Here is a 23,203-nt window from a genome sequence, read left to right on the forward strand (position 1 = left end):
CGCCATTGTAAATAAAGATGGTAAAAAAAAAGAAGAATGGCTTCTCCAGCTTTTTTTTTTCCAAGTGATTTTGACTTCAGACTTAAAAAAATAAATAACGGAGAAAGGGCCCAGTCAGTGCCCATATTTGTACAAGGGCTGTTAGATAACATCACTAAAATGAAGTTTGGAATATATTTCTATTTAGTAGATTTAGGCTGAATGATTTTCCTATTTAAAAATGTAGATGTTACTGGTCCCCACATGTGGAGAAAAGGGATTACCTTGGATGCCAGAGAAGATAGTATTAATTATTAGGGAAGTGTTCTTTTTAATTTGAGCAATAGGGCAGAATTTGGGCTTAGTTGCCAAGTTGGGCCCTCCTTAGGAACAATCCTGTACCTTCGTGTTAACAGAGCCTCAGACACTGTTCCATTCTTTTCCTTCTCCCAGGAAAGGGCAGGGCCAAGACAAAACAGAATGACCAGAATGACTCTTCCGTAATTTTCACCTTTAATCTAGAGGGGCTACACCGAAGATTCTGAAAGAAGCTGGGTGATGTGCTCCTCTGGCTTCTTCCAAGTAAGCAGTCTGACTCACGTGCTAGAGATAGGTTTGTCACCCATGCTAGAAACCAACATCCATCCTGTACTACTAAGTGGGTTTTCAGATTCTTAAATAAAAAGGCCACAGAAAATATTACATTATATTCACACAGAAAATGTAAGTAAAGCCAAGCCAAATGAATCAGTTTTTAAAACCTCAACTCCAAAAGCTCTTTCTTCACAGGAGTTAATATTTCACTTCATGTTGCCAAACAAAACAAACTTTCAGCAATGGCATCAGAGAGACTTGGTGTAGGGAAATACTTTCACTGAGGCTGAAGTTTGATCTGGTAGCCTCTGTTCTCATGTTAACTTCCCCCTTCCATTCCAAGAAACTCATTTAAGCATATATATTATCACCACAAAGTAGAAACAGATTGTAAATCCAGGTTAGCAGTTTCTAACCTATGCCAGGAGTATTCAAACGCAGCTTTCAGATTATAGAGCGACTGCTTGAAAATTATTTGTATTATTTTAACATAACTAAGAGAATCCACATTAAACTTTGGGTGCTGGTTCCTGCAATAAGTAAATGTAACAATTGCTATTTATTAGCTGCTAAATAATGCTGGAGTTGTGATGGGCTTCCCTAACCTTAATCATAAAAGCCCTCAACCAGCTAAGTAAGGTCTTTTGCTATTGTTAATGGTTAGACTTCAAGCTTTGGTAGGGAGTGTATTCTTTTAACCTCTAAAGGGGAGGAGAAAGATGGTAGTTTTGTAAGCTTGGATAGACACTCTAAGCCACAGCTTTGACATGCAAGTAAAAGCGTGATGCCTATTTAGTTCTAGGGTAGTGTGAGCAGATAGGGTGTGCGTATCTACAGGTGAACTTTTAAAACATATCACCATTTGCATCCCACCCACTTTAATCACTCTCTCCCATACTGTTCTAGAACTGTACTGTTCAATATGGTAGCCACTAGCCACTTGTTGCTGAGCATTTGGCGTCCAAAATGAGACATAGTATACGTGTAAAATAGCAGATTTTGAAGACTCAATATGAAAAAAAAAACAATGTAAATATCTCTAATAATTTTTATATTGATCACATGTTAAAAGAGTTTTACTTTATTGGGTTAAATAAACATATTAAAATTAATTGCAACTCTTATCTTTATTCCTTTTGTAATGTAGCTGCTAGAGATTTTTAAATTACACGTGACTTGCATTATATTCCCACTGGACAGCACTATTCTAGAACATCTGGTACAGATTGGGGAAACTGGATTTTTTTAAAAGTAGGTACATCACAGTCAGCAACACTGTCCACTGAGAAATTCAGCAATATTTTCAGAGGCTTCGGGTCCCCATCCTGCCAAAAACAAGGGGAAGAGAAACCTCGGACCACCACAATGCCTAGTACATAGTGCAAGCACAATACATATTTACCTATTAGCTGAGGAAACAAACTCTAAATTCAGATGAGCCCTTGTTCACTCTGTTACTCCTCACTGCTCCCCTCAAATATCATTTGCATGGGGATGGATAATTATGCTATGTGTATCTTTTAAGGTTTTTGTAATACTTTACTTGTCTCCCCACTGAACGCCTGCTCCTTGTGAGTAGGGATTCTATTTCTCCGTGTTTAAATGTTGAATGAGGCGTGATAATCAAAGCACTCACCTAGGCAGCCATTTACTTATCCTAAATCTATTTACTTGAACTGCCTTGTTTGTGATTGCTTTCAGAACACAGTATTTTTCTGAATATGCTTAAGGGTGGCAATCTCCATCCACTGAGAAAAAGATAATTCTTTGAAACAGTCAAGACTCATCTCAAGGATGACAACATGAACAAACTGAAGAGGGCTGCTTCTCTCAGTTGCTCACAAGTTCCAAGTATCTTCTGAGCAAGCATGACATTCTTGGAATGCCTATGTTGCCCAAGGCAACTTTCAAGGGCATTAACTTGGATGCCAATAAAACTGGCTAGCATACTAAGAAAAAAAGCTACAATTTTTTTCTAGTCATTTCATATTTCAAATCAAGTCATAACTGGGGCCAAGAGCACATTTAATGAGGCTGAGATGACCATTAACATTAAAGATTTCTACAACACATTCCAGCCTCCTTCCAAATTTTTGGAAGTGAAACACCTTGCTACACATAGCGCTAATGTGTATTTAGTAATGCCCAAAGTGATTTACAGAATTTACAATATATGATCTTTCATCCTTCTCAGACTTGCCCTTTGAGTTTTCCTTGGCAAACTACCCAAAACCAATGTTTATTCTAAGAAATCATACCTCATAAGTAATTACTCTAGGACTTGAGATAAATATTTTAAAAAACAAATTAGGGCCCATATTATGGCAGCAGGATTAAAAGCACAACGAAAATAAGCTCTGGAATCAGAGATCAGACTTGGAAATACTCTGCCACTCATTATGTGACCTTGGGCAAATTACCAAATGCCAGTATCTCAGTCACATCATTTATAAAACAGGGTGGTAATAATAAACCTCAGAATAACTGAGGATTAACTTATAGTACTTAATAAAACACCTGACAGCAACGAGAAAAAAATTAGCTGTTTTTAATATAGCCATTAGTAATCCATTTGCAAGGTCTTAAATTTAAATATTGCCTGAATTCAAAGAAACTGGACCCTAGCTTTCATTTCCTGTTTTTTAAATGACCATTAAGAGTATAGCTATAATCCACTCTGATTTATCAAATCCTCTGTTCTAGGTAATGGTCCTTTTCACTAAATTTCCCTCAACATGATGCCTGTGTATTGGCTTACTTTGTTGTCTAGAATGTGAACTATTCAGTGGTGTTGGTGTTCTTGAGTTTCAAAGAATAGAATCATGAACGACACTAAAAGTAAAACCCTGGGAAGGTCATGGGGAAAAGAAGAGCTGACCACACCAAAAATCCCGAGGAACTGTGTTCCTATGCCAATGATAGGGCTCTGTAGGCACTAGAGGAAATGAAATGGTAATAAAATTCACCATCAGCTAAATGAATACCAGTAGCAAGGGGAACTCACATCCAGGTATCAGAATGTGATGACCTACTTAGAAACAAAGACTCTTAGTGGCTTAGGCAACATGTTTAAGAGATTGGAAGTAGGGATGGAAGACAAAAGCTGTGTGAGCACACATGCACACCTAGACAAGTTTTTGTATTTACAGAGATCAAGCAAGGGAGTGGTCAGGGCAATGGTGAGAATACAAGAAACAGCAAAGATGCACCTACTTAAAATGTCGTTTACATAAATCTTTCCCGGATTCTTATATAGAAAGAGTTTAATCTTTTATTTTACCACTGAAAGATTAAGCCATTAAATTACATGATACGGAAGTTATATTCCATAAACCAGTACCTGCCCACACTCAGTGAGGGGAATCAAAATCAAGGTTGCACTGTAATTCTACTTGACTCTAAAAACCACATCTGACATTGGTGTGAAGCAACAGAACCTTTATCAGATCCCCCTTTTAAAAGAAAAACCCAAGGAGAGATGATCAAGCACAAATGATCACTTCATGCATTTTATTGATAGTCTATATTTTAAATCTGCAGTATGACATCTTACATAGGGAAAAAGCTTCTTCCTAAAAGATAACTATTAATAATCAAACCAGCTTTAGTATGACTGACCTTTCAAGGTCTTGTTTTGCATTAAACAAGTTAACTTTTAGCAGGTGTAAAGCACTGTACAAAAAAAAAAAAAAAAGAAAAGAAAAAGGAAACTGGGTACATTCTCAAAATTTAACACAGGGCTTCCCAACCAGGAGTCTGCTGGATAGATATTGGAGAAGGGTGTTATGTTCAGGTTTAAATTGAAAGAAAATGAGAAACCAGATAAAGCAAACCAACCAAATTCACTTCACTTTGTGCTCCTTTCTGCTTTTTTGAAAGTCTCTCCCAGAGGTCAGGAAGCCCTGGTATAACAATCACTTTAGTCTTTACAGAACATACATTTATGTGCTTCATGTTCAAAGACATAAAGGCAGCCTTTGTTATTGTTCCCCCTCCAAATCCCCTCAGGTTATTATAGGCTTCAGAAAGCTTTCCAAAATTGCTGCCCAGTTCTTTATCTGAATCTAAGTAAACATCTATACCAAAGCAGCTCTTCCTGGGAGAAGATAAAACAGGCACAGATACATAACCAGGCCAATTGCGTACCTACTCAACTTGATACCTGATCACATGGCCCTACATCTTTAAAAGCAGCACCAGGGACAAACGGAGCCATCAAGAGGTAAAATCCAAACATTGGACAGTTAAAACACAAATCACTCAGTTAAAAGAACGTTAGCAAAGGGGCACTCAAAGGAGTTAAGGCTGGACAGCTGGTTCAGCCATACCTTGGTATTAGGATAAATCTGCAAGATGAGGAACTGATAGAGGAACCCTGAAATAACTAGGCACAGTGGTATGACGGGGTTCACTTTCACTGCATGTCTTTAAGATATCACTCAATCTAAGTAACTATAAAGCAGCTTGGGGGTCTTGAGTAAACAAATCCTAATCAAAAATAAGTATCTCTGAGTGTTGAAGGGTGTGCCTATTTTCTTCAAATTTGAATTAAAATACCTATGTAGACATGAAAATAATCGTAAAACTGATACAAACTTGTTATTCCTTGAGAGTCCAACAGCTCAGTAACAGCTCAATTCTATACTGTATTTTAGATACAAAATGGAGTTACTTAAATCAAGTGAGATTGCTTACTTGTTGGGAATATTAGTATTTTAGAAATGTTCCAGTTAGGAACTCATTTCAGAACGCTAAAAATTGTAAAGGGCAGGTACGTAACTCACAGCTATTTCTTAGTTGCTTATTAAAAATCTGATTTAAAAATAACTGAAATACTAGTTACTTGGATCTTGCACTTTAATTTTCCAAATGAAGCATGTTATAAGTTGACTTACATTTTCAAATGTTTTTTCAAAAGCGCACAATTTACTCGTTAACTCAATGAATTACAACACTGTTACTGAATATTACACATACTGAAGAATTATACTAAGGGGAAAAAAACGCCTGACACTTTAACATGTGCCTTATCAGTCTCTTGCATTACTAAGGTACAGAATACTTTAGAAAGTAGCAGTCAGCATAGTCTTATAAGACAACAAAAGTGCCCTGCACACGTGGCTTCTACGTATTTAATATTGGTAATACATTTGACAAGGAAGCCAGTAAGGTAAAACTTAAAAACTCAAATAAGGCAGATTACAAGTATTTTTCGTTCACAAAAGAACAAAGAAATGGGGTGGAGTAAAGGGAGGAATAAAAATATCTTCCATCTTTAAAAGTATCAACAACAACCACAAGGTGCCACTGTATTCTAGCAAGCTGTAAAAATGGCCACTCACCTCCCTATCACATGGGTATTTTGCGAACTGCCAAAAGTTATGGCTGATGCTTGACCCGTTTTATGTCGTGGACATCTGGGAAGCAGGTGACTAAATACAAAGTATATTAAGTGATAACCCTTCATAAATATAATTTGAGACACGGACACTAGGAGATAATACTTGGCACGGAATGAACGTGTTTTCCCAGGGAAAAAAAATTACTTGAGGTAACACTTATAGCTAATAGTTTCCTAATCTTAAAGTTTGGATGAACTCCAACAATCATGTTTTTAGAGATTTTATACATATATATATATATATATATACACACACATACATATATATATAAAATCCTGGTGCTAAACGTTTTTTGTCTTTGTTAACTGTACAACTGATTACCTATACTCCAACACTAATGTGAACACTTTTCTCAATCCCCACCTCCATCAACACCACTGAGGTATAACTAATGTGTTCTTTTTAGAGCAAATATTCCAAATTAAGAATATGGCTCATCTTCTAGTGTTGCTACAGATAAAGTCTGCAAACTTTAAAGCTAACTTGTTCAATTTTGTTTAGTATTAATAAATCTCAATCATGTCAACTGCTTGGAGTTAAACATAACACCTCAAACGTTTCAGACTAGTAAGTGAATTTTAAAAAATAATCTGAAATATTCAAGGAAATTCCGTTTTTAGTACTTTTCCCTATGCCTTGAACAATGTAATTCCAACATTGTTTTTCTTGTTCCTATTACTGCATGAAGTTCAAACTAGGTCCTCAAGACAGAACCTTTCTGTAATAAAGAAAAAGTGCAAAGATACAAAATGAAATGTAAAGTCTTTTGCAAGAAAATGCTTCCTCAAGAGAACAGGTGTTTGGATGCTGGTGGGAAAAAAGATTTTTGTTCTCCAATGTACATCTGACACCTACAAATGACCTTGTCTTCAATGTCCATACTAGTAAGTACATATTGGTCATGGACCTTGCAAAAAAAAAATCAAGTAGCAAATTCCACTAAAATATTTGCATCCATTCTACACAATCCAATGGAAATTAATGAGTGCTACTGAAAAAGGTTTCCACATGCACATGTCCAATATGTGCATCCTACTGAAGGCTAAAAACTTAAAATTCTATTTCCAGTGTTTATGAATAGCTTCAATATCTACATTCATAACCAGCATTCTGCATGAGTTACCTCTTTAATACTTCACAAATGAGTAAAATACATCTTGGGAGGTTAGGAAGGTACCTGTTAATAACTTTCTTTTATGCTTAGAATGTGATGCAGTTGTTTTTAAACTACTTAAAATGAACACCCCTATATAAGAATGGGACATTTTATACCAAGAGGAAACTGGGTTTGTTTTTAGCCAATCAGGACTACCCTGCAGATCTGAAAACCAAAGAATACACCCTTAGGAAAGGAGACATGGCTCACAAATATAAAGGAATCCTGACTTTTACATGGACAATTTTTTTAAAAAGATAAAATGTATTACATAAGCGCCATAAACAGTAAAATCTGCTTATATTAAAAAAAAATAAGTGAAGCTTTGTTTGGACATTATTTCCTTGCAAGAGCAGTACATATCCTTAGTAAACAACTACCATATTTACAAGTTAATTTCCTTGATACTTAGGTAGGATTGAAAGCCAGAGGAAAATACGAAAGAATGAGCTTTGAAATAATCTTTACAGCTGAGTTGATAACAGTTAAGGTGGCCAGATAATTTCTAAAGCAGACTTGTTTATTTTGTAGAGTATCTGACTAGGCCTGGGTAATTAGCTCACTTTGTTAAAGACCAAGGATGTGTTCAATCTCTCTTTGGGCCCATTATCTTTTCCCAGAAAAACAAAGACAGTCTTCCACAGTCAGACTAATCCTAACCCCAATGAGCCTCAAGAGAAAGCTGGCAAGAGTACTGGGGTTCTTCACAAAGCTTACTAAGGAAACAACATAAAGTGCATATCCCATAGATTTGTGAGTCAGCATTCTCATCTTCAGATATGGGCAGCACATTTAAAAATTTCAATTTCAAATAACCCAACACGACTCACTTTCCACAAAGAATAAAAATCCCTTAATTCTTCACCTTGTCTTTAAATGTGAGATGTTAGGTCTGTGTTAGAGAGATAGTAACAAAACATTAAACAAGTGGCCATTGGTACCTTGAATGACAAATCTCGAAAACGATGCAAATTTGAGACTTTCCTATTAGTACACACATCTGCACCAACTTCAATTCCTATGCTAAAAGTGGTTTATAGTCTCTTTCCTCCATCTTTTGCTTTTTGGGTTTTTTTTTTTGAGGAGCAGACTTGTAAAAAACAGCAGTGTTACTTGTGCTAAGGGGTAGTGGTTTGTTTTCCTTAAACCAAAGCTCTGCCAAATTTGCATCATCTGCTCAAGTAGAATACTGTGTCCAGGATCTCACCATATGAAACCAGTTCACTCACATCTGTATGACTACTGTCTTCATGAAAAGTTTAAGTTCTTCCAAGCAGTTTTCTTTACTCCTCCTGTCTTTCATTTCCTGCCTAAATCCAAGTTAAAATAAACACTTTCCACTGATCTTCAATGCAGTTCAATTCTGCACTCTGTCCTTTCCTCTTTGCATGTCACAGTAGCTGTTCACATACATTAAATATCATAGATATGTTCTGCTCTTACATCTACACACTTACAAAAGCAGCTTTGTACTTTGTTTGGTGTGTTTTTTACTATGTTGGCTCACAAAAAGCAGTTTTTTCATTTCTAAGCATGGTACTTTACAATTTTTAATGCATTAATACAACAGTGCATTGGAAAAGTACTGAGCCTCTACAAAATAGCTTTACATTTTTAAACAAATGAATGTGATTTTTTTTTCACTTACACAAGCATAGGCTTTTTTTTAATATTTCCACAAGATAAATATCTCAATTAAACTATAAGCTCACTCTACAGTGTGCCACAGTGATGGGCTTAGGAGACAGTTATACACTTAGAAGATCCTAACCTTAGTGTTATTTACACTGACATGTCCAATAATATCACCTTGTCTGAAAGGTGAACAAATGATATTCAGAATGTAGGTGAATTTGTGCCAACTAATAACTGGGAACAGTATAGCTTTAAGCAATCACTTAGGAAACATGTACTGTAACTTAGTCTAAACTGGGAATTTCCTTCATCCCTCTTTCCTATGGCATAGGAAACTTTAAAGATCAACATGAAACAGATAAGAGCCATTGCTAAGGCAGATCTTTTAAGATAACAAAGGAGAAACTGACAACTATATATGATAAATCATCAGTAATAACAATTACTGATACTGAAATCAGATTTTTATGTCCTAAAACGTTGCTTTTTAAATATTTCCTTTTATTCTGGAACAGAAATTAGAGGAAGGACAATGATTCATTCAGAAAGCAATGACTCAATTCAGGTTGCTACTTTACATTTAAGCACCACTCAAAAAGTGGACATAAAGCAAGTGATTCCTATTTGCCCATCACTATACCAGCTACATAGCTGAGAGTTCAGACCTTAATCACACAACGCTTTCTCTGTTACCAGAAGCTAAGACTGCTCTGCGACATATAGGACAAGTAGAATTCTCAGATAACCAGCGATCGATGCAGTGGACATGGTACTCATGGGAACAAGGTAGTTTACGAAGTTTGTTGCCTTCTGTGTATTCTGTAATGCAAACACTACAGGTTTTTAATGCATCGTTTTCACCAAAACTTCTCATTGCCAAGTTGTCAATCTGTTCTTTGGTGAGTCCTCTAGGTTGGTCATCATCATCCTCATTTAAGAGGAAAAACTGAGCCAGACTAAGGAAGGGCAAAGAGCCACTTTCATCAAATGTTACTGGGGCCCTGTGTCGACCCTCTCGCCTGGCACCTGATGAGCCTGATGATGAGCTTCCTTCATTACTGCCTTCAAATACCTCTGAGCTAGTCTCTGAACTTTCACCACTGGAACTGGAACTAGGACTGGAACTGGAACTAGAACTGGAACTAGAACTGGAACTTGAACTGGAACTCGAACCAGAACTGCTACTACCACCAGAACCCCCTCTTCCATTCCGTGACTCTGACCTTTCCATATTTCGACTTGAGACTGAGCCACTAGGCTCTGAATCACTATCACTGTACATAAAGTAGCTTAACTCACCAAAACCTGTCATTATCTGCCTTAACATGGTCTGAATTGCAACAGATGTAGTCTCACTTAAACCAGTATTTAAGATTCTACGAATCGGAATTCTGATGGTACTGACATAGGTTCTCACACCTGCTCGCTCAGAACGTGAAAACGTACGCCTAAAACCTCCTCGTTCACTTTCATAAGTGACAGTGTTGTTTGGCGTCTGAGACCTTGACCGAGTTCTGCTAGCTATGCTATCTCTCTGCCGATATTCTCCAGGACGAACTCTTCTTACTTGAAGATCAAGAACTATGGTTGGAGGTCTCTGGCCTGATCCTGTAGATTCACCATTGCCAGTTGTATCTGAAGACCCTGCTCCTTGTGAGGCATTTCTGGTTCCAGAAGCTGCAAAGAGACCTCTACTTAGCAAGTCAGGTCCACTTATTTGCTGTCTCAATGTCACGTGGTGCCGGGTTCTAGAACTTCCCTCAGTCTCATTTACCAAAGGATGCTCAAAAGTCTGAGATGAGATACTATGATGAGATCTTCGTGGAATTTCACTCATTGGATGCAGAGGTGATCTACTTCTTTCAGCTCTTGCTCGGGTCCTCCGATGGTCTGGGCTCCTACTTCTTGCCCTTCTCTGACCTCTGGTAGGTGGGGCTTCTCCTGTTAATGATTCAGTTGAATTTCGTTCTGATCTGGGTGGCCTTGCAGATGTTGATTCAGATCGTGGATTTTCCACTTGCCTTTGGCTGTTGTTGTCCATACTTTCTCCACTAGAACGTCTTGCAGATAGCTCATTTTCATTCTCTGGATTTTGGCTCCCATTATTACGGTTAACATTGATCTCTAAACTGAATCTGAAATCACCACTGTTTGGATTAGTCCGGCTCACTGCTCTCCAAGATTGGTTTCCTCTTTGCCCACTTCTTGTCGTATTTCCAGTTTGTCTGACGGAGTTAAGCCAGTCTATTATAGAGTCACCATTAGACACATCATCTGAAGAGTCTCCACCTGTTTTTAAAAAAGGGAGGGGAGAGAGGGAGAAAAAGGAACTATTAAAATTAGGAAATTATGTAAGAGTACTCAGAAACTTCATATTAGAAAAAAAGAACAAAGATTCTGAACAGATTTCACATTTACAGATTTTTGTAAACCATACTGCATTGATTTGCAGTAAAAGCAGGAAAGTTTCAATTCCATTTTAAAAGAGCAAGCTAATCGTAGAGAAATTTAGGGAATTTTTTTTTTAAAAAAAGGGAATTGGGAAGAAGTCTATTTTTAGCACTTCATCATATACAGAGCCTAACATACCACTGTGGGCTGACAACATTTTTTCAGTCCACTGCCAACACTAATGTAATCAAACAAGGTAAACACCAGTTAAGGTACAGGGCTAATATTTTAGTTCAAATTACATTTTTCTGTCAAATTTTCATTAGCCTACATTTCTTTAGGCTCTTGACTTAAGTGCCTTTAATAATATGGGACATTTAAAAATACAAGACTGCTTTAGTCACTGCAAAAATATAAACTAGATTTACAGGTTTAAAAGTATTTGAATACTTCTTCACATTACCAAGATTTTAAATTAACATGAAATTGGAGATCAGACCAAGTAAACAGTCTGAACCTAGCACAGTACATATAATGGCACATTCGAGAACCTAACTGTTATCATGGTTTCTTATGTTAGTCAAATTCCCTATTTCACATCGAGGGAGAAACACCAGACCCCAGGTAAGAGCAAGATTTCTCAACAGTGGGACTATTTATATTTTGAGCCAGATAATTCTTTGTTGTGGGGGCTGTGCTGTGCATTTTAGGATGTTTAGCAGCATCCCTGACCTCCACCCACTAGATACCAATAGCAAACCCCCAGTCATGACAACCAAAAATGTCTCCAGGCATTGGCAATGTCCCCTAGGGGGCAAAATTATACCCCATTGAGAACCATCAGATTAGAGAATGCAACATGTCTTTCTGCTGGTGAGGAACTCATGTTTATAAGGAAGGAATAATACAGTAGGTAGGGGGAAATTTCAATGGAGGTGGAAAATCAAGAAAAAATATCACATTTAAAATAGGCCATTCCTCACTATGCTCCAATTAACACAAAAAACCCAAAGGTGAAGCAGAAAAAAAAAGTTAACATTCTCACCAAATATCAAGAAAATGCCAGTTGTTTTTATGAGCAGTTACTTAGCACCAAATTAATTTGTGTCATTGCTAGATTATCTTTGGCTGACATTTATCGTTAGGAAGCTCCTTATCCATTCCATCCTCCACCCCCAAGCAAAATTTACCTCTATTTTCATCTGAGTTTTGTGGTGGTGGGCCCTCTTTAATTTGTTGTAGTCTTCTCAGCAACTCTTCCTCAGTACTTTCACCTAAAATAGTTTAAAATGTTTGCCAAATTATGAATAAAAAACAATGACTTATCCATCTGAGATGACAACCAGAGAGTGAGTAGGAAACCTGGGTAAAATTCACCTATTTGAGAGCATGACATTACAACTTATATTTATTCACATTTCTTTCCAGTTTACAAAATGCTTTTGCATACAGTATCTCATTGTTTAAAACTGCAACTCTGGGAGGTAGATATTATCTGCATTTTAAAACAATGAAACAGACTGAGTGAGAGACTGATGTGTTAATTAATATATGGCAGGGCAAGAATGCCAACTTTGGCATTCTGACTCAAGTCTGGTACTGTTGCCTCAAAATGCACTCTCTCTTATAAGAGCCATGCTAACTAACACCTTACCTTTTAAAATTTAAGGAATCACTCAAAGTTAATAGAATTAACAAGAAACGAGGAGGAAGGGAGATAATGAATTTTAACTAGATTCAAATGGGCCCTAATCAGGCAAAGGAGAATAACCAAGCACAAAGTTCTGAATAATTGACTATTTTACCCAAGGCTAGCTTTGATTGATTATGACAGAGTAAGTCTCTCCTAAGAACTGAAGTTCCCATTAGCTCCTCAAGACTACTAATGTCTAGTAAGTTATATAAAGATAAATAACAAAAAGATTTTTCAGGTCCACTCTCTTGAATTTAGCTCATTATAAATTCATAATATAATTCCTAACTAAAAAACCTGACATAGGATTATTCCAAATATGAGTGAACAAAATCATGTAATAAGTACAGCAGTTAATGTCACTCTACATCCTTTGTATTAAAATCATACTTCATAATGGCTAAAGAAACATTTTTTTAAAATACAGGTTTCCTTTTTTTTTAAGACCAGCAATTTACATATATAAATCCTTAAACTACACATTGCATACCTGGGGTGCCTAGCAAATTGTTATCCCTCATAAGCCTATAATCTTCTTCACTGAGGTTATTTACAAATTGATAGAAAGCTTCTTCCCGATCCAATCGGTCCATCTGACTTCTGCGCTGTGCTGCAGACTGATCACCGCTTCCTTTATCGTTAGAATCTGAGCTTTCCATCTTGATGAACAAGTGGAAAATTATCTAAAAGGAGAAAGGAGATCAATCTTGAAAACAGAAGTCAGTATGTATTCTATAGAACAGTTTTAGTTATGGGAAAATCCAGAATGCAGGTCCAGACGTGGATTTTAAGACCTCATATGAATGAAACTTCTTAACAGAAAAACTCCTGAAAAGCACTGTTATACTACGAAAAGACTAGGTCAGGGGTTGGCAAACTATGGCCCATGGGCCAAATTTAGCCCTGGTGCCTATTTTTTTCTCCTTGAGATCTAAGAATGATTTTTACACCTTTAAATGTTTTTTTAAGAGAATATTCTGTGATGTGTGAAAATTATATGAAATCCAAATTTCAGTGTTTAAGTTTTACTGGAATACAGCCATACACATTCACTTATTTTCTATGGCTGCTTCATGCTATAATGGCAGAGCTGAGTAGTTGTGACCAAGACTGTATGTAGCACTCTCACTGCTTTGCACTGGCGATCTGTGCATTGTAAGTTGCAGTGATGCAATTATAACTTGACAGCATTTCAAGTGCCATGCTTATCACCAAACTGTGATATTTTTTTAATTACCAATGCACACTCATCATATTAAATGAAGAGAAAATGGACTTCAAATGCCTAAAGGTGCAGTGGAGTATGGATTATTTTGTTATTAGATGGCAAAGGTTATATTTATAATGCAACAGCGCTAAAACTGTGCTAAAATAATAAAATATACATTAATATTATCAGACTAAATAAGCATTCATCACAATATTCCCAATTCACAGGAAAGCTACAGTCTGAAAAATTAAAAAATTTAAAACAAAGTATCTCATCACAAAATATTTCCCCACAAAAGTAAAAAATGAGGCTTCAACCAGAGTAAGTTTCCAAGTGGCTCATTTGTTGGCTAAGCAAGCAAAGCCATTTGTTGATGATGTGTTAGTTAAACTGTGTTTGACTGCAGAAGCTAAAGAAATTTGTCCACAGAAAATAAATTTAAGATTATTAGCCTTTTGATGAGAACAGTTGCTCAGAAAGTTGAGGATATTGGGATATGTCAATAATCAAGTGAAAAACAAGGGAGCAAATGATTTTGAGTGGTTTTCCTTGGTTCTTGATGAGCTGACAAATATAACTGATACTATTCAGCTGTTTATTCAAGGAGGCAAACATTGATTATTTGAGGAGTTTGAAGTAACTAAAGAAGTGACCTCTATAAAGAGTTTGCATGGAACAACTAACTACAGGTGATAATATTTTCAAAGAAGCTGAGAAACACTAATTCAGCACAACATGAAGTGGAATCTGCTAAGATGTGTTACAACTAAAACAGTGGTTAAAAAAAAAGTGTAGACCTACTTGGACAAATTTACAATGCCTATGAATATGTAAGGTGTTTAAAGTCTATGGTTATTCATTATATAGTAGTTATAGGTAGTCTGTAGAAAATATTTGTATCTATCATTACTGAACCAGTGATGTCAATGGTGAACTTCACTATGGTGGACTTAAACATAGTGAGTTCCATGAATTTTTGTCAGAAATAGAAGCTGAATATCCTGACTTGCTCTACCAGGTGCTCATTTTGATGGCTTAGCACTGGTAAAGTTTTACTGTGATTTGTTGTACCCAGGTCCAAGATTAGATTTGTTTCTGAACGAAAGGAACTACTCTCAATTACTATTACCAAACAAGGAATGGCTTGGGAAATTAGCTTTTTCTGAAGACTTCATAATGTTTCTGAATGAACTCAACCTAAAATTACAGTGCTTATAATATGTAAATCTTACACTACAGTAAAGTCATTTCAACAATAACTAACACTGGAATCACAATGTCAAGCTGCTTTATGCACTTCTTGTGCTATCAAAGAAATGAGAGCTCCATTCCTATAGAAATTGTAGCAGATATATTTTCTAAGCACAAACTACAATTCCAGAAGTGTTTTTTGGACCTCAATGCAAGTACAAAGGAAATTTCCTTATTTCAAAATCCACTTAACTGTGTAACTGAGGAGCTTCCACCTACCCTACAACTGAAAGTGATGACTCTGCCGTCTAATGATATGCCTGCTAAAAAGGTAAATATCAAGAGAAGAATCTAATGAAAAATTCTATAAACACCTTCTAAGGGGTGAATATACTTCATTAAAATTATATGCTTGTGTACTGATTAGAGAGCAAGACCTACCTATATGTGTGAATAGACATTTTCAAAGATGAAATATGTAAAATCTCACTTCAAGTCAGAAAACACTAAATGAACATCTGCAAATGATTTTGATAAGGAGGATGTTTAGCCCCAATTAAGCAAAATGTTACCCCTCCGTCAGCAAAAGAATACCATTCTTCTCGTTAGTAGACCTATATTACAAAATATTGTACTCAATTATTATTACATTGTGAGTTTTATCAAGAAAAACTTTGTGGAAATTTGGTTTCTTTGTTTTTAAATAAATAACTATGTAATATGCTCAATTTTGATTAGAAAAGTGAAAAAAATTTACTATCTGGACTTCTACAGAAAGTTTGCCAACCCCTGCTCTGGGATAGGACATGAAACTAGCCAAAACTTCCTTTTTTTTTTTTTTAAACAACTTTATTAGAGTATAATTGCTTTACAATGGTGTGTTAGTTTCTGCTGTATAACAAAGTGAATCAGCTATACGTATACATATATCCCCATATCCCCTCCCTCTTGCGTCTCCCTCCCACCATCCCTATCCCACCCCTCTAGGCGGACACAAAGCACAGAGCTGATCTGCCTGTGCTATGCGGCTGCTTCCTACTAGCGATCTATTTTACATTTGGTAGTGTATATATATCCATGCCACTCTCTCACTTAGTCCCAGCTTACCCTTCCCCCTCCCTGTGTCCTCAAGTCCATTCTCTACATCTGCACCTCTATTCCTGTCCTGCCCCTAGGCTCTTCAGAACAATTTTGGGTTTTTTTAGATTCCATATATATGTGTTAGCATACGGTATTTGTTTTTCTCTTTCTGACTTACTTCACTCTGTTATGACAGACTCTAGGTCCATCCACCTCACTACATATAACTCAATTTCGTTTCTTTTTCTGGCTGAGTAATATTCCACTGTATATATGTGCCACATCTTCCTTATCCATTCATCTCCTGATGGACACTTAGGTTGCTTCCATGTCCTGGCTACTGTAAATAGAGCTGCAGTGAACATTATGGTACATGACTCTTTTTGAATTATGGTTTTCTCAGGGTATATGCCCAGTAGTGGGATTGCTGAGTCGTATGGTAGTTCTATTTTTAGTTTTCTAAGGAACCTCCATACTGTTTTCCATAGTGGCTGTATCAATTTACATTCCCACCAACAGTGCAAGAGGGTTGCCTTTTCTCCACATCCTCTCCAGCATTTATTGTTTCTAGATTTTTTGATGATGGCCATTCTGGCTGGTGTGAGGTAATACCTCATTGTAGTTTTGATTTGCATTTCTCTAATGATTAGTGATACTGAGCATCCTTTCACGTGTCTGTTTAGCCAAAACCTCTTAATTGTCATTCACTACTTGTACAGCATTAGATAATTACTGTATTGGCAGACCTCCACACACTCATTAACCACTCTAATGAAAAAACAATGGTAGTAAACAATCTAAACTAAGAGAAGAATCCAAACAAAAAATTTCATTCTCTAACTCTTTTCCTTCCAACCTCAGATTGACCTTATTGAACTTCATATTGACAAAATAAAAGTTAATTCCATAAACATATGAAAATCCGATTTGTAGAAAAGAGGTAATCTATATTGGTACTAGGATTTAATCCCACACACAACACATGAAGTACCTGGATGTTTACAAGTCAGTACTAGAGAAAAATAAAAACAAACTGTCTTTCAGATATAAAAATAAAGAAGCCTCTCTACCTGTCTGATGAGTCTAAACAAATTTCAGGCTGTACATGGGCACACCTAGCTCTCCCCATTGTCTCTCTTAGATCATTATTTTTAGAACTACTCTATCATTGTTTAAACAAATAAGATAAAAATGTCAAGGAAGGGGAGGGAGATGCAATATTTTTGGAGTTTCCTAACCTCATAACCAAGATTCCTTACTTTTGGTAAGAGTAAGCTATATAAATTTCTCAAATATACTGTTTTCATAATAACCTGAAACTTTAAGAAGACTACAAGTCAAGAGCTTAAATAAAACACTCATAAAAGTTATATGGGCCAGGCAATCAAAGAAACAAACAAAAGGAAGCCAAAATTTCCCATATGTACCTAAGTAACAACTTAGTATTGGTAATAGCACACAGCTAATTTTTAAAACTACAGAAAAGCACAAAGGAAAAAGTTCATCCATAATTTCTCAAACCAAAGAAAACCACATTTGGCTAACATTAAGCAGTTAATATTCTGAACACTAACAACATGACAAAGTCCACTTGTGAAGGATCAATAAATAATCCTGAAAGTAATTTATAAAAAATACAACTCAGGAGAAGCAAGGAGAACTACAATCCTGCAGCCTGTGGAACAAAAACCACATTCACAGATAGACAGGATGAAAAGGCAGAGCGCTATGTACCAGATGAAGAAACAAGATAAAACCCCAGAAAAACAATTAAAAGAAGTGGACATAGATAACCTTCCAGAAAAAGAATTCAGAATAATGATAGTGAAGATGATCCAGGACCTCGGAAAAAGAATGGAGGCAAAGAACGAGAAGACGCAAGAAATGCTTAAAAAAGACCTAGAAGAATTAAAGAACAAACACCTAGAAGAATTCAAGAACAAACAAACAGAGATGAACAATACAATAACTGAAATGAAAAATACACTAGAAGGAATCAATAGCAGAATAACTGAGGCAGAAGAATGGATAAGTGACCTGGAAGACAGAATGGTGTAATTCACTGGTGCGGAACAGAATGACGAAAAAAGAATGAAAAGAAATGAAGACAGCCTAACAGACCTCTGGGACAACATTAAACGCAACAACATTCGCATTATAGGGGTCCCAGAAGGAGAAGAGAGAAAGGACCCGAGAAAATACTTAAAGAGATTACAGTTGAAAACTTCCCTAACATGGGACAGGAAATAGCCACCCAAGTCCAGGAACCACAGAGAGTCCCAGGCAGGATAAACAGAAGGAGAAACATGCCGAGACACATAGTAATCAAGCTGACAAAAATTAAAGACAAAGAAAAATTATTAAAAGCAACAAAGGAAAAACGACAAAAAACATACAAGGGAACTTCCATAAGGTTAACAGTTGCTTTCTCAGCAGAAACTCTACAAGCCACAAGGGAGTGGCTATGTGATGAAAGGGAAGAACCTACAACCAAGATTACTCTGCCCGGCAAGGATCTCATTCAGATTCAACAGAGAAATCAAAACCTTTACAGACAAGCAAAAGCTAAGTGAATTCAGCACCAGCAAACCAGCTCCACAACAAATGCTAAAGGAACTTCTCTAAATGGGAAACACATGAGAAGAAAAGTACCCAAAAAAACAAACCCATAACAATTAAGAAGATAGAGCCAGATCCAAGGAGCACAGTGATTAAGGATGCCTGAGTCAATGAAGCTGTTTTCAGCACATACACACAAAAGACACTAAAGAGGATAGCATCTCTGGGTAGGAAGGGACATTAGAGGTCTAGTCCAACCTCCTAAACAGAGAAAGAAGCTATAAGCTTCGCCTGGGAGGTCAAGGAAAGGCTCAAGTTAGTGAAAAAAGAGGAGGGAGGGAAGGGAGGGATAACATATCGATAATTACCTTAAATGTGAATGGATTAAATGCTCCAACCAAAAGACACAGGCTTGCTGAATGGACACAAAAACAAGACCCATACACATGCTGTCTACAAGAGACCCACTTCAGACCTGGGACATATACAGAATGAAAGTGAAGGGAGGGAAAAAGATATCCCATGCAACTGGAAATCAAAAGAAAGCTGGAGTAGCAACACTCATATCAGATAAAATGAAGAATGTTACAAGAGACAAGGAAGGACACTACATAATGATCAAGAAATCAATCCAAGAAGAAGATATAACAATTATAAATATATATGTGCCCAACAAAGGAGCATCTCAATACATAAGGCAACTGCTAACAGTTATAAAAGAGGAAATCGACAGTAACACAATAATAGTACAGGATTTTAACACCTCACCCCAATAGAGAGATCATTCAAACAGAAAATTAATACGGAAACACAAGGTCTAAATGACACAACAGACGTGATAGATTAAATTGATATTTATAGGACATTCCATCCAAAAACAGGAGATTACAACACTTTTTTCTCAAGTGCGCATGGAACATTCCCCACAATAGACCACATCTAAGGTCACATCAAGCCTCAGTAAATTTAAGAAAACTGAAATCATATCAAGCATCTTTTCTGACTACAACGCTATAAGATTAGAAATCAATTACAGGAAAAAAACGTAAAAAACACAAACACATGGAGGCTAAACAATACGTTACTCAATAACCAAGAGCTCACTGAAGCTACCAAAGAGGAAATCAAAAAATACCTAGAGACAAATGACAATGAAAACACGACGATCCAAAACCTATGGGATGCAGCAAAAGCAATTCTAAGAGGGAAGTTTATAGCAATACAAGCCTACCTCAAGAAACAAGAAAAATCTCAAATAAACAATCCAAACTTACACCTAAAGGAAATAGAGGAAGAAGAACAAACAAAACCCTAAGTTAGCAGAACAAAAGATATCATAAAGATCAGAGCAGAAATAAATGAAACAGAAACAAAGAAAACAGCAAAGATCAATAAAACTGAAGCTGGTTCTTTGAGAAGATAAACAAAACTGATAAACCATTAGCCAGACTCACCAAGAAAAAGACAGAGAGGACTCAAATCAATAAAATTAGAAACGAAAAAGGAGAAGTTACAACAGACACCGCAGAAATACAAAGCAACCTAAGAGACTGCCACAAGCAACTCTATGCCAATAAAATGGACAACCTAGAAGAAATGAACAAATTCTTAGAAAGATATAACCTTCCAAGACGGAACCAGGAAGAAACAGAAATAATGAACAGACCAATCACAAGTAACGAAATTGAAACTGTGATTAAAAACCTTCCAACAACAACAACAAAAAACCTTCCAACAAACAAAAGTCCAGGACCAGATGGCTTCACAGGTGAATTCTATCAAACATTTAGAGGAGATAACACCCATCTGTCTCAAACTCTTCCAAACAATTGCAGAGGAAGGACACTCCCAAACTCATTCTATAAGGCCACCGTCACCCTGATAGCAAAACCAGACACAGATACTACAAAAAAGGAAAATTACAGACCAATATCACTGATGAATATAGATGCAAAAATCCTCAACAAAATACGAGCAAACAGAATACAACAACACAATAAAAGGATCATACACCATGATCAAGTGGGATTTATCCCAGGGAGGCAAGGATTCTTCAATATACATAAATCAATCAATGTGATACACCATATTAACAAATTGAAGAATAAAAACCACATGATTATCTCAATAGATGCAGAAAAAGCTTTTGACAAAACTTAACACCCATTTATGATAAAAACGCTCCAGAAAGTGGGCAAAGAGGGAACCTACCTCAACATAATAAAGGCCATATATGACAAACCCACAGCAAACATCATTCTCAATGGTGAAAAACTGAAAGCATTTCCTCTAAGATCAGGAACAAGACAAGGATGTCCGCTCTCACCACTATTATTCAACATAGTTTTGGAAGTTTTAGCCACAGCAATCAGCGAAGAAAAAGAAATAAAAGGAATCCAAATTGGAAAAGAAGAAGTAAAGCTGTCGCTGTTTGAAGATGATGTGATACTAAACATAGAGAATCCTAAAGATGCCACCAGAAACTACTAGAGCTAATCAATGAATTTTGTAAAGTGGCAGGATACAAAATTAATGCACAGAAATCTCTTGCATTCCTATACACTAATGATGAAAAATCTGAAAGAGAAATTAAGGAAACACTCCCATTTACCACTGCAACAAAAAGAATAAAATATCTAGAAATAACCTACCTAGGGAGACAAAAGACCTGTATGCAGAAAACTATAAGACACTGATGCAAGAAATTAAAGATGATACAAACAGATGGAGAAATATACCATGTTCTTGGATTGGAAGAATCAATATTGTGAAAATGAATATACTACCCAAAGCAATCTACAGATTCAATGTAAACCCTATCAAACTACCAATGGCATTTTTGACAGAACTAGAACAAAAAATCTTAAAATTTGTATGGAGACACAGAAGACCCCGAAGAGCCAAAGCAGTCTTGAGGGAAAAAAACAGAGCTTGGGGAAATCAGACTCCCTGACTTTAGACTATACTACAAAGCTACAGTAATCAAGATAATATGGTACTGGCACAAAACCAGAAATATAGATCAATGGAACAGGATAGAAAGCCCAGAGATAAACCCATGCACCTATGGCCAGCTAAGCTATGACAAAGGAGGCAAGGATATACAATGGAGAAGACAGTCTCTTCAAAAAGTGGTGCTGGGAAAACTGGACAGCTACATGTAAAAGAATGAAATTAGAACACTCCCTAACACCATACACAAAAATAAACTCAAAATGGATTCGAGACATAAATGTTAGAGGAAAACACAGGATAGAACACTCTTTGACATAAATCATAGCAAGGTCATTTATGATCCACCTCCTAATGGAAATAAAAACAGAAATAAACAAATGGGACCTAATGAAACTTAAAAGTTTTTGCACATCAAAGAAAGCTACAAACAAGATGAAAAGACAACCCTCGGAATGGGAGAAAATATTTGCAAACGAATCAATGGACAAAGGATTAATCTCTGAAACGTATAAACAGCTCATGTAGCTCAATATTAAAAAAACAAACAACCCAATCAAAATATGGGCAGAAGACCTAAATAGACATTTCTCCAAAGAAGACATACAGATGGTCAAGAAGCACATGAAAAGCTGCTCAACATCACTAATTAGAGAAATGCAAGTCAAAACTACAATGAGGTATTACCTCACACCAGTTAGAATGGGCATGATGAGAAAATCTACAAACAACAAATGCTGCAGAGGGTGGGGAGGAAATGGAACCCTCTTACACTGTTGGTGGGAATGTAAATTGATACAGCCACTATGGAGAACAGTATGGACGTGCCTTAAAAAACTAAAAATAGCATTACCATATGACCCAACAATCCCACTACTGGGCGTATACCCAGAGAAAACCATAATTCTAAAAGATACATGCACCCCAATGTTCACCGCAGCACTATTTACAATAGCCAGGTCATGGAAGCAACGTAAATGCCCATCAACAGACAAATGGATAAAGATGTGGTACATATATACAATGCAACATTACTCAGCCCTAAAAAGGAATAAAATTGGGTTATTTGTAGAGACGTTGATGGATCTAGAGACTGTCACACAGAGCAAAATCAGAAAGAGAAAAACAAATATCGTATATTAATGCATATATGTGGAACCTAGAAAAATGGTACAGATGAACCGGTTTGCAAGGGCAGAAATAGAGACACAGATGCAGAGAACAAACGTATGGACACCAAGGGGGGAAAGTGGTGGGGAGTGGTGGTGGTGTGATGAACTGGGAGATTGGGATTGATATATATACAGTAATATGTATAAAATGGATAACTAATAAGAACCTGCCATATAAAAAAATGAATA

At 36.5% G+C, this 23,203-nt stretch overlaps 1 protein-coding gene across 1 annotated transcript in view; it reads right to left on the reverse strand.

Annotated features, from left to right (window-relative positions):
* Positions 1-3,797: 3,797 nt before the first annotated feature.
* RLIM (ring finger protein, LIM domain interacting) overlaps positions 3,798-23,203 on the reverse strand; it is a 36,970-nt gene continuing 17,564 nt past the window's right edge. The window contains exons 2-4 of the mRNA XM_079911525.1: positions 13,341-13,533; positions 12,348-12,431; positions 3,798-11,055 (exon numbers count right to left, since the gene is read on the reverse strand). Of these exons, the coding sequence (XP_079767651.1) occupies positions 9,437-11,055; positions 12,348-12,431; positions 13,341-13,509 (1,872 nt within the window). The 5' untranslated portion in view covers positions 13,510-13,533 and the 3' untranslated portion in view covers positions 3,798-9,436. The remainder of the gene's footprint in view (positions 11,056-12,347; positions 12,432-13,340; positions 13,534-23,203) is intronic.

This window comes from Stenella coeruleoalba, assembly GCF_951394435.1.
Source record: "Stenella coeruleoalba genome assembly, chromosome: X".
NCBI lineage: Eukaryota > Metazoa > Chordata > Mammalia > Artiodactyla > Delphinidae > Stenella > Stenella coeruleoalba.